The following is an 11,465-nucleotide window of genomic DNA, read 5'->3' as shown; positions in this document are numbered from 1 at the left end:
CTCATTCTCCATTCCTGTTCCCGATCCCATTCCCATTTGCATTCCCATTCCCTTTCCCATTCCCATTCCCGTTCCCCATCCCATTCCTCAATCCCCATTCCCATTCCCATTCCCGATCCCGTTCCCATTCCCATTCCCATTCCCATCCCGTTCCCATCCCATTCCCATTCCCATTCCGATCCCGTTCCCCAGCCGGGTTCCCCCGGACCGAGCACGCCTCGGAACGGTGGTTTCGCGGCGCAGCGGCGCGGTTTCGGCGGCGCACGGGCCGGGCCGATTAGCGGGTGCGCAGCTGGCGCTGTCAGTCGCGGCCCAAGATGGCGGCGGCCGGGGGCGGATGGAGGCGCTGGTGACGGTGCGGAGACTCGCCGCCGTCTGTACCATGGTGAGAGCCCTCGGGCCGCCCGGCCCGCGCGGCCGCTCCTCAGGGGCTCCCGGCCTTGTGCCCCGCGCTGGGCGGCGGGGAGAGCCCGCGCTCCGCGCCCCGGCACCGTGCGGGCAGTTCAGAGGCATCGCTGCGGGAGGCCCCGCCGCCGGCTCCGGGGTCTGAGGGGCCGGGGCGGAGCGGCTGTGCCGGGGCAGGGCGAGCGGAGCGCGGGGAGCCGCGGCCGGGCTGAGCGCGGGTGCCGGCCTGGCCGGGGCTCGCAGGGGTTTGGGATAATGGGGCTGAAATCCCGGTGGGAAAGGTGCTGGAGGCTCGGCAGGAACGCGAACCCGGCGCTCCCGGTGGGTGTGTCTGCCGCCGCCCGTGCTCTGAAATGTTTTTCGGGCCGGTGGGTGCTGCCTTTCGCAGAGAAAAGGAATTATCGAGCATTAATTGGCCTTGTGCCCAGGTCGTGTTGGGTTGTTGTGATAACTGAGTTCATTTTAAAGCTCGTTCTACTCGTTTGTCAAAGCTCTGCAGTCGCTCCACGTGCATGCGTGTACCGGGACCGTCCCTGCCGCCAGCAGGGGAGAGAGGCAGGCTGGTAATTGCATGATCATGCAGAATTTTTAATGAAGCTCTGCTGCTGTGTAAATAGAGCCCGGAGTGGCCGGGCTGGCGCTGAGCACGGCTGAAATACCTGAGCCTGGCCGTGAAACAGCAGAGCTGTGCTCAGAGAACCTTCTGGGAGGAGCTCCGTGCTCCAAGCCCCGGCTGCAGCGGCTGCAGCTCCCAGGGCCAGCAGGGCAGCGGCCCGGGGGTGCCCACTGGAGCAGTTTGGTGTTCACACTCCCACCTTTTCATTGCTCAGCTCCCCTCTCCCTCTGCAGCCTCCACACCAGTTCACTGGCTCTGTTTGCACCTGTGTGGGACAGGAGCAGGATTCTCCTGCTGTTCCATGCAGGTGCTGCCTCCCAGTGTAAGTCCAGACCCAGCACAAACTGACCAAAATGCCCAGCTCCAAACTGGGCACTTGCAGCCTCACACCCCTAACAAGAGACATTAATCTTTGCTTTTCAACTCCTGGCCTTGGAGACCACCATGTTAGTCTTTGGGAGAAGACTTCCCAGGACTTTATCCTTCCCTAATCTCACCAAATGGGTTTTTTTCCTGCATAATTTGTATTTTTTAATTGCCATCACAGGCACAGGTGAGATGAAGGCCATGAGAGGTGAGTCAGGAATTTGCTGAGGAGTTCTGCACCCGGGGGCAGAGATTGACTCAGTCCCTGGAATATTTTGGGTGCATTCCTGAGAGCAGCTGGCTGAGTCTGGGCCTCAGAGGGCAGAGGGAAGGCAGAGCATTTCCCTGGGACTGTGCAGCCACACCTGAGCACATCCCTGTGGGCTTTTGGCATTTTTGCTCCTGATTTTGGCTGGGAGGGTGGATGGAAGCTGGGCATGTTCCTCCCATTCCCCTCCTGAGGTTCTGGGAGTTCTTTTCTGCAGCAGCTCTGGGGAGGCAGATTCTCCCCATTGTGTTTCAAGTGGAGAATTCTTCTGTTTCAGTTCTGTTCAGAAATCCTAAAGCAGTGCTGGTAGCACACAATAATTGCATGAAACTGCCTTCCAAATTTCTTAATTAGTCATTTAATCAAATGCTGTGGGATCTGTCATCATCAGTGTTTTAGGTGGATGTGTATCTTGGCTAAAGTTACTGTCAGTATTAACATTTATTCCCTCATCTAGCCCAGGAAATTAAGGTCTGGGTGCTGGATTTTAGAACTGGATCAGTTTATTTGCATGGCCAGCAAGTGAAAATACTGTTTGGTTTGTCATAAAGGTGGATGAAAAAGCTGAGCCTTCTTTTTAAAAACATTGAAATACATGGACAAAGTCCCTTTGGGAGCTGCTTTCTTCAGGATTATGCTAAACTGCAGTGATTGTACAGGACTTTACATATTTTTTTTTAGTAAAATATGCAGTTTTTACCAGCATTTCTAGTCATCATCTGTGCTCCAGGCTGGAACAGTGAAACCCAGGTTTGTGACATTGTCAGACCCTTCAGCATCACAGGGACTGCTGTTCCTGACTGCTTCTCAGCCACTCCATTCCTCTCCAATGTCTCTTTAAAAATGAAATTCCAAGCATGAGCTCATTCCAGCCAGAAATGAGGTTGAGCTTGGATCATCTCCCCCTCCCTGAAATCACTTGCCTGTGGATCAGCTCTGCTGTGCCTCAGGGTGGTGGCATTTCCTTGGTGGGGGGCACTGTCCCTTTTCCTGGGTTTTGATGCCTCAGGTTTCAGCTTTTCAGGTTGTGTGCTGCTTTAGTGTGGGGTCTGGGCTTCACATGAGGGCATGGTGAGCTCTGTGCTCAGAGCAGGGAGACAAAACAATTCCTGCTCCAGCTGGGCACCAAGGACAAATGATCCAAATCTCAGCACCAAGAGCACAAACACCGTGGGCTGAGAGAGAAAAACAAGGAGGATGGGACTGCATGGGCTGGAGCTGGAATGGGACATGAACTCCAAGATGCAAATGGAGCAGAAGTGATAAAAGTGAGAGAGCCCATGACCAGTCAGGGATTTTTGTTTTTTGGTTCATCTTGGATGCAGCCCTGGCTGGGCTCTGGTGCTGCCCAAGGTGCATCCATTGAGGAGATCCTTTTCATAAATCCTTTATTGTCTAGCTCTGTCCACTCTCTGCTCTAGCTCAGCCTTCCCAAGGCCTCAGTTTCATCACATCCCTGTGGCAGCTCCAGCCTGGCCAGGACTGGGAGCTGGGAGGGAGCAGGGGTTGTTCCCTGGGATGTGATTCATGGCTTGGGGAGGCTGTGGCACCACGTGGGAAGCACAGCCATGGCCAGGAGCCACTGCCCCAGCTCTGCTTCCCTGGCACCAGCTTTGTGTCCCAGCCCTTCCCTTTGCTCTGGGCTTTGGGATTTTTCCTTCTGTTTGTAGGCAGCTGCAGGATTGAGGGAAATGGCAGCAGAGGTGGAAACAGAGAGCACTGCTGAGGCATTTTGCTTAAAAAATCTACAGTTGCTGTCTCAGAAATGTTTAAAGGGGGGTCTGGGGTGAGCAGGTGGGAATCCTCTTTTGGCTGAGGAGAGTGAGGAGGGCAGAATTCCATGGGTCTGACTGCATCCTCTGACCCAGGATGTGTTTGCTGTGCTCTGAGGCAGTTGTAGAACTGATTTTCTCAGTCAGAACTTGAGAATTTTGTTGAGTTGACAGAACTTTTGGAAGAGGAGACCAGAACTTGAGAAGGGAGCAAGGTGCAAAGCCCAGAGCTGGGCTTTTCCTCTCTGGCAGCTTGTGAGGAGTCTGTAGTAAGCTGTGAGCAGAATATTGTTTCTTGTAGGCAATTAGGGCCACTTCCTCTAGGTTCATGTCTAATTGTTGGTCAAACCAGTAGGACATGCCTGAAGAACTCCAATCCAGGCTACAAATTGGGGGTAGTCTTACACACTCTGAATCAGGACATAATTATTGACTTCAGTGCTGGAGGGGAGGTGGCTGCAGCATTTGTAAGTGCCACATTTCCATTTGCCACCTGAATAATTTACACTGGGCAGCTCAAGCAGAGCTGTGGTGTCCCTGGTGTGGAATGTCACCTCTCTGCTGTCACCTGTAGCTGTAGGACTTTGGTTTGGCTCTATCAGAGAATTAACATTTATAGCTTTTATTTTTATCACTGGAAGAAGGGAGGGTGGAGCTGGCTAAGCAGATTTGTGTCTCCAGCAGTGCTCTGCTTCTTGAATGACTTGTTAAGCTGAAAGAAACTAAATATTCATCTTTGCACTTAGAACCCAGCCTGAGAATAATTGTTTTAGGGGGGAAAGAAGTACATAACCCTTTGCAAATCAGGGAGGAGGTCACTTCATGGTTTTCCCACATGCTGTTTGTGTTCTGGTTTAATGCTGTGTGTGGTGGGTGTTTATTGCGCAGATTTGGGGCTTCTGACAGTTTGGGGCTGGAAGCGAAGGAGGCTGCAGTTCAGGTGGACCACCCAGGTTCTCTTGGAATGAGCTTTGGGATTTTACAGGAGTCCTGAACACCTGAAGGAGCTTTTGTGCTGTTCTGGTGCCTGCTTTGATTGTCTATAAACTTTTAAAATGTCATTCTTTAATTGTCCTCAGGAAAATGAGAGATCGTGAGAGATCCCAGCTGTGTTGTGCCATGGAGTTGAGGGAGGTGGGCACTCCATGGTTCATTTGTTCAAAGTAGACACTGATTATATTAGAGAACTTCTGCTTCAGTTCATGTAAAAATGAAGTGTGAATACCTGGGGAAGGATGCAAAAATAACAGAGTGTAGCTTGTTCAAGATGTGCTCTGTTGTTGAATCTCTATTGTTTGGTTCTTTAATCAGGATTTAGAGCAAATGTTTTTATTGCCTTGGAATTCATCTGTTTGCATGCACATCACTTGCTGTCTTGTTGCCATTAAAGAAGAAATGGCTTTCAGTGCTGCTCCAGCAGATGTCAGTTTGGGGGATTCCTGCACTTGCTGCCAAAATAAAGGGCAGCACTGTGCATCATTATGGTTTGTTTGTGTGTTGTATTTTCTATTTTCAGCTCCTTTTATAGTGAACACTTAAAATGGGCTTGTAAAACAGATGGGGAGAAACTTTGTTGTGAAAGGACAAGAGGGAATGGTTTTAAACTAAAAGTGGGTTAATTTAGACAAGAAAGGAAGGAATATTTTTCCATTAAGGGTGGTAAAGCACTGGCACAGAGTGCCCAGAGAAGCTCTGGCTGCCCCTGGATCCCTGGCAGTGCCCAAGGCCAGGCTGGACAGGGCTTGGAGCAGCCTGGGACAGTGGAAGGTGTCCCTGCCCATGGCAGGGGGTGGAACAAGATGAGCTCTAAGGTCCCTTCCAACCTAAATTATTCCATGATTTATCCACTTAACCTCTCACACACAGAGTTGTGAATAAAGCTCCCCATTCAGATCCATTGATTGGTCTCACAGCTGAATTTTACTGCTCTGTGCCTGTGTAAGATCTGAAGTTATAAATGAAATATTAACCTATTTATAAATCTTTGCTCTCCCTCAGCATCCACTTCCTTACTCTCCACAGCATTGTCCCTGCCCTGTTTGATGTGTGAGGCTCCTGATAAAATCTCCCTGCCAGCTCACAAAAGAACAATGCTGGTAAACACTGGGCCTTGCACAGCTGGGAGCTGTTTGTGTTTGTTCTCTCGGGGAGCTGCAGAATCCCTGAGAGCTGAGCTGGCAAAGCCTCCTCTCCTATGTGTGTTACTGGGTCACTGCAGAAACACAAGGTCACCAGGAGTCTTGGGGTGGAGAAATCAAGGGGATGGGCTGGGAGCAGTGTGATGTGGGAGGCTGAGGAGACTGGGGTGGACTGGGAGCAGTGCTGATGTGGGAGGCAGTGGCTGAGGGGACTGGGATGGACTGGGAGCAGTGCTGATGTGGGAGGCAGTGACTGAGATGAATTGGGATGAACTGGGATGGACTGGGAGCAGTGCTGATGTGGGAGGCAGTGGCTGAGATGAATTGGGATGAACTGGGATGGACTGGGAGCAGTGCTGATGTGGGAGGCAGTGGCTGAGGAGGGGAAGGAGCTGCTGACAAAGGTCAGCCCTGAGCAGTGGTGCTGTTTTTCCTGCCCTTTCTCCCCAATCCTTTCCAGGTGTCTTTTCACTGGAGCCCAGCTTTGCTGTCTCACTCACAGAGTATAAAATGAGAGGTTTCCCAGGAGCTGGGCCCTGCTGTCCTTTGGGAGTGTGGATCCTGTGGGCCTTGCAGGACCAGCTCCTCACAGAATAAACATGTGCTTGGAGGAGTTTCCAAAGCACCCTGCTTTCACTGATTTAAACCACTCCAATTAAGGCTTCCTAGGAGGAAATTCCTTTGGAAATGCAGCACTTTGGAGTTTCTCTGGGTGCCATGGCAGCAGTCAGGGTGCTCTGTGAGCTCTCCTCCCTGCTGGAAATGGGCACAGCCTTTCCAGGAGGAAGATTCTGTGGCATTTGGGAGGTGGAGCCTCGGATGGTCTGTGACACTGCTCCTTTCAGGATTATCAGTTTGTTTGGAGTGCTTATGCAGGCAAAGTGCTGCAATCCAGGGCTCAATTTACAGTAATTTGTTATGCCTGGAACACAGACAGCCTTCCCAGATCTGTGAAAAGGGATCCTTTCAAACCCGAGCTGACAACTCTTTTTATCTGACTTCAGTGCTCCACAGCCCTGAGTTTTAAAGGATGGGGAAAGCAACATCTAATCTGTGTTTAGAAAACCATACCAGTGTGTTCTATAAACTTGCAGCAATACAACCCCAATCTGCTCCATTTCCACTTCCCCCCAGGGTAATTTTAATAGTCCTGAAGCTGGAACTGTTATCTCAGCAAATACAGCAAGTGCAGGCAGACTTCTGCATCAGCTCATGCAGATTTCTTTCATGCAAAAGTAGCTTTATTTTTTTTTTTTAGGTTTTAAGTAGCTCTGGCTTGGCCTGCTTGTTCTTTTCCCCCCCCTTTTTGTTTTGATTTGTTTATTCACTCTTAAAACAGCTCCTCAGCAGTCGGTTTAAGCAGCTCCTCTAATCTGGAGTGCTGCACGATAGTGTCCCTGGGAGCCTTTCTGCACAACCTGGAAGCTGCTTCCCAGCTTTCTTTAAACCCTCAATCTCCTGCTACTCTCATTTGTTCAAAGCCAAATGAGTAATTAGAAAGCAAGTTGTGCACCAGGCACGTTGTGGACACTGAAATCCTGTAGGTTTTTTTCCCTTTTTTGCCTTTCTTTAAGGGAAATGTGTTTTGCGGGCAGGTGCTCAGTGGGAAGCAGCTGGTTCCAGTCCAGGAGTTAGGATGGTGTGGAGTCCAAGCCACATATCCTCAGGGATTTTATTTCATCAAGGTTTTACTCCAGTGATGCTACACAGCTCCTGGGTGTGCATCCAGCTGCAGGGAAAGGTTAGAGACCTCCTGAGTTATGAGCCTTTAATTCCTTCACTTTAAATGAATTAGATTCATTGCAAAGAGAGAAATGCATAAAAGTCAGGTAATTTGAAATAATATTTTGTACTGAGCTAAAATAATAGTAATTATCCTTAAAGGCTGAATCTTCCCATTTGCATGGGCTGTATGGAGAGGGCTTTAAATTGATTATTAAAAGTGAGCTAATGGAATTGATTGGTCTTGGGTGTGTTTTAGACAGGCCTGAAGCAGCTGAAGGGTGGAGGCCAGCATAGAGAACTACAGTTTCAACAGGATACAGTGAACAAATAGAAATTTTCTGAAATTTTGGGACACACATCCAGATTTTGAGAGTTCTCTTCTGACAATCTGCAACTGTCCATAAATGAACTGTAAACAGAGTATCTGTTGGGATGTGTATATTTATGTGTGTCCATCTAAAGTAGTGGAGTGTCCAAAATAAACACAGCAGACTTTAACAAAAAAATAAAATTAAAATTGACTTCTTGTAGATTTTGGCAGGATTCATTTTGAAAAAAGACCAAACTGTAAGTTTGTAGCTGTATTTTTGTAAAGATTGGAAGGACTTCACCGTTTCAGTTAATTCCCTTGTACTTTAAACAGCTGCTTCATCCCTGTTAAAAACCATCAACTAAAACCTCATGGGGCATTTGTTTGACAAGTCTTTCTGAATTTCTGTATCTGTTAATGACACCAAAGAAATCTTGAGTAGTTTTTGTCATTACATTGAGCCAGTGGTGGTTCTGGAATGGCTCTAAACCCGCTGGCAATTCCAAACCTGTGTGATTAGAGCCCCTCAGAACTTGTCAGGGGTGAATGCCATGAACTCTGAGGGCAGTGGGATCTCCCCACTCCTGACTCCTTCCCTGCTCTGTGGGTTTTTCCCTTCATTTTCCAGCTCACTGTTTGCTGAGCAGCAGCACAGCACTGACCTGATTATTTTGACAAGAGCTCAGAACAGCAGTGAGGGTCCTGCCCCAGAGTTGTGCTAATTTTGGTCCTTTTCTCCCTGGAGCTGCAGCAGCAGCTGCTCCATGCTCTGATCTCCTCACACCCTTCTCTCTGCTTTTCTGACCATCCCCACATGGGCAGAGTTACCTCCAGAGCACAGAAAGCAGATATTTGGGAATGGAAATGGGGATTCCAGCCCAGTGGGAAAGTGTGAATTCAGGGTAAAAAAATGGGCAGTTTGTAATAACAGTGCACTAATTGTCAGCCAGGGTTTGTGGTGGGTCAGGATTTCACTGAAACTCAGTAAAACTCATATTGCTGAAGAGGAAAGAGGTTGTAACTTGAAGCAGGAGCCATGAGCATGCTGGAAATGTGGAATTCTCTGCTGACAGCAGCTCCTGTTCTGAGCTCTGGGGTTGTTCTTAATCACTCCCAGCTTTTATTCATCCACAGTTTCACCAAAACTCTTCAGCTCAGAGCCTGATTGCAATTTCTGCCATAAAGCTAATTAAATATAATACAGACACAACTGAGCACTCCTGATTCCTGTCACATAACTGAATGCAAACTCTGAGCTTTTGTCTGTAAGAATAATTGCAAATCCAGCGAGTTTAAGGTCACCAAATATTGAAGCCCCTGTTGTTTGACACATTTCCAGTTTCTGAAATCAATTAAATCTAGGCTATGCAAAATGCTCATTTTCTTTGCAGGAATAGGATTTTTTCTTTGCTAAGAAGAGGCAGTAATGCCTAATTATCCTTCTCTGTGATCTCCTTTTGGTGCTGCAATGGCTAAGAAACAAAAGTCTACTACTATTTATTCCACTTGCATGGTGCATTGAACTGGAAATAAATCTTTAAGACTTCTCTGGTGAGCAAAAATCACTCAGAGCTTACAAGCTGGAAGAGTTGATAGATCTCCTGGATTTGATGGGTTTTTCAGTTAAAATTTCAGGAGTACTGTGGGATCACTGCCTCAGTATGGCTTGGTTAGACAGCTCCCTCAGGTAAGGGCGTTTGAAACTGCTCCTTTCACATCCATTTTCTTTAAAAAATTCAACAAAACTTGCCTTGGGTGTTCTCTGGGTAGATATTAGTTTACCCCAATGCTATTTTCTCTGTATCTCATGTCTCTGTCCAGCTCTGAGCATGGAATAGAATCCCAGAATCCTTTAGGTTGGAAAATACCTCCAGGATCATCGACTCCAACGTGACAATCCCCACCTTGTCACCAGCCCAGAGCACTGAGTGCCACATCCAGCTTTTTCTTGCATTTTTAAATCCAGATATTGGTGTGATATCCCTCACTGTGTTGGTATGAAAAAGTGAGGAAAACTTAAATATTAACAATTCCCTGTGCTGTTGTTTGGTACTTCAGTATTGGTATATTACATTTTTAAGGGTGTTCTTTGTCTTTTCAGACATGAAATGTTCATGGATAGAGCCTTCTTCTAATTAGTTGATATGCATAAAGTGAAATGACTGCAGCTGTGACAGGAAATATTTTATTGTTGTTCTTTGGGGGTTTTCTTGGACATTTTTAGCTGTGTGTATTCCTGCTGAGGTGGTGATAATTGAGATGGGCCAGGCAGTTTTTCATTTTCCTGTTTGACGGATAATTGCAGAGCTGTGGAAGCACAGCCAGTTCTGTGAGTGGGCTGTGAGCAGAAAAGGGGAGCTCTGAGACAACACTGGAAGTCCAGGAATTTCCAGAAAATGGAAAATTCTGCATACAAGTGCTTAAACTTCCTTTGTCACCTCCCCCACCAGTGTGGAACACTAAATTCAAATCTCATTATGTAAATCAATCACTGTTACCACGTGCTTAAATGAAGGGAAGTTTTCCTCCTGGGGTAATTGTGTGTTGCAGAATTTTGGGTTTATTCCTGCTCACAGAGCTGAGTTTGATGGTCCTGAAGCAGAGCAGCTGCTGGAGAGCATTTCCTTGCATCTCCCAGAAGTCAGGGATGTACTCTCTCTGGGATTGTTAAAACATTCATTTATTTGCCTTGTACTAGCAGTGAGAAGTCCATTCTAATCCCCTGCATTAATCTTTATATTCAGCTGTATTTTAGTTTTTCATGTTTTTGCTCGCCTATTTTATGCCAAGCAAGCTCAGTTGGTATAGATGAGGGATTTTTTCCTGGCATTTCTTTTTGCTCCCACAATATGTCACATAGTTCATCAAAACTGTATTGATTTTCTGATGGTTTTAGGTGTGCAAAGTACCACAAAATGCAGAACACTTTGGGCTGTGGCACCCCAAAGAGGAGAATTTAATTAATTCCCCAAATAACAAAATAAATTTTCATGTTATGTACATTTACCACTTTGGTTAGATTTTTAATTCTGGACAAAATGTGACTTTTATATTTCCAAAATGATGAAGTGTGGATTGTTTATCGTGAGGAATTATTTCTGTGATCTGTGACAAATGGAAAAATCTTCACACCTGTCAGAGTGGCAGCAAAGCCTCCTTGCAGCAGGACATGGCTCAGGCTGGAGCAGGTTTCACTGCACTGGGTTAATTGGTAATTGTTAATTGAGTTGCAGAGATCCCTGACTGGGAGGAGCTGGACTTTGCCTGCAGTTCTGGACCTTACCCCAAAACGTGACCGAGGCCAAGTGGTGCCCTCCCCATAAAGTGAATTCCCCATATCCCTGTTCAGTGCAGTTCTCCTGGACATTGGCTCTGTGGTGAATCATCTGGGATTCTGCAAGGGAGTTCTTTTTCCATGGAACACTGGGCATTGCAATTCCTGGAACTTTTTCACTACTTAATTTGCAAGTTTGCATCTTCAGAACTATTTATGATTCATCTCTGATATTTTTTTTTATTCCTCCCACAAGTGCTTTGAGTTCTGTTTTGGTTTTTTTTTTTATGATTTTATGAATTTAAAATATTCTCTAGCAGGAAACTTTAGAATCATCTCCGAATCCCAGAATGATTTGGGTTGGAAGGCACCTCAAAGCTCATCCCATTCCATGGGCAGGGACACCTTCCACTATTCCAGGTTGCTCCAGCCTGGTCTTGAACACTCCCAGGGATGAGGCATCCACCACTTCAATTGTAAATAATACATTAAATATAATCTAATTTATTAAGAAAACCTTAATTTTTTAATCTGCCTCTGCAGATAGTTTACCCAAATTTATAAAGTTTGGGCAATAAATACAAGGAAACA

The 11,465-nt window shown here is 47.0% G+C and overlaps 1 protein-coding gene across 2 annotated transcripts in view; it reads left to right on the top strand.

Moving 5' to 3' along the window:
• The first annotated feature begins 287 nt into the window (after window positions 1–287).
• LOC115914918 (ubiquitin carboxyl-terminal hydrolase 12-like) overlaps window positions 288–11,465 on the top strand; it is a 28,718-nt gene continuing 17,540 nt past the window's right edge. Inside the window, exon 1 of one of the 2 annotated variants that reach the window (XM_030967775.1) lies at window positions 288–385. Coding sequence is in view for 1 of the 2 variants with exons in the window: in XM_030967773.1 (XP_030823633.1) it covers window positions 338–385 (48 nt within the window). In the remaining variant the exon portion in view is untranslated. The remainder of the gene's footprint in view (window positions 386–11,465) is intronic. The other variant, XM_030967773.1, reaches the window with a different exon arrangement.

The sequence above is a fragment of the Camarhynchus parvulus genome, chromosome 4A (assembly GCF_901933205.1).
Source record: "Camarhynchus parvulus chromosome 4A, STF_HiC, whole genome shotgun sequence".
In the NCBI taxonomy this organism is placed as follows: Eukaryota; Metazoa; Chordata; class Aves; order Passeriformes; family Thraupidae; genus Camarhynchus; species Camarhynchus parvulus.
This window is presented reverse-complemented; position numbering and strand designations above follow the sequence as displayed.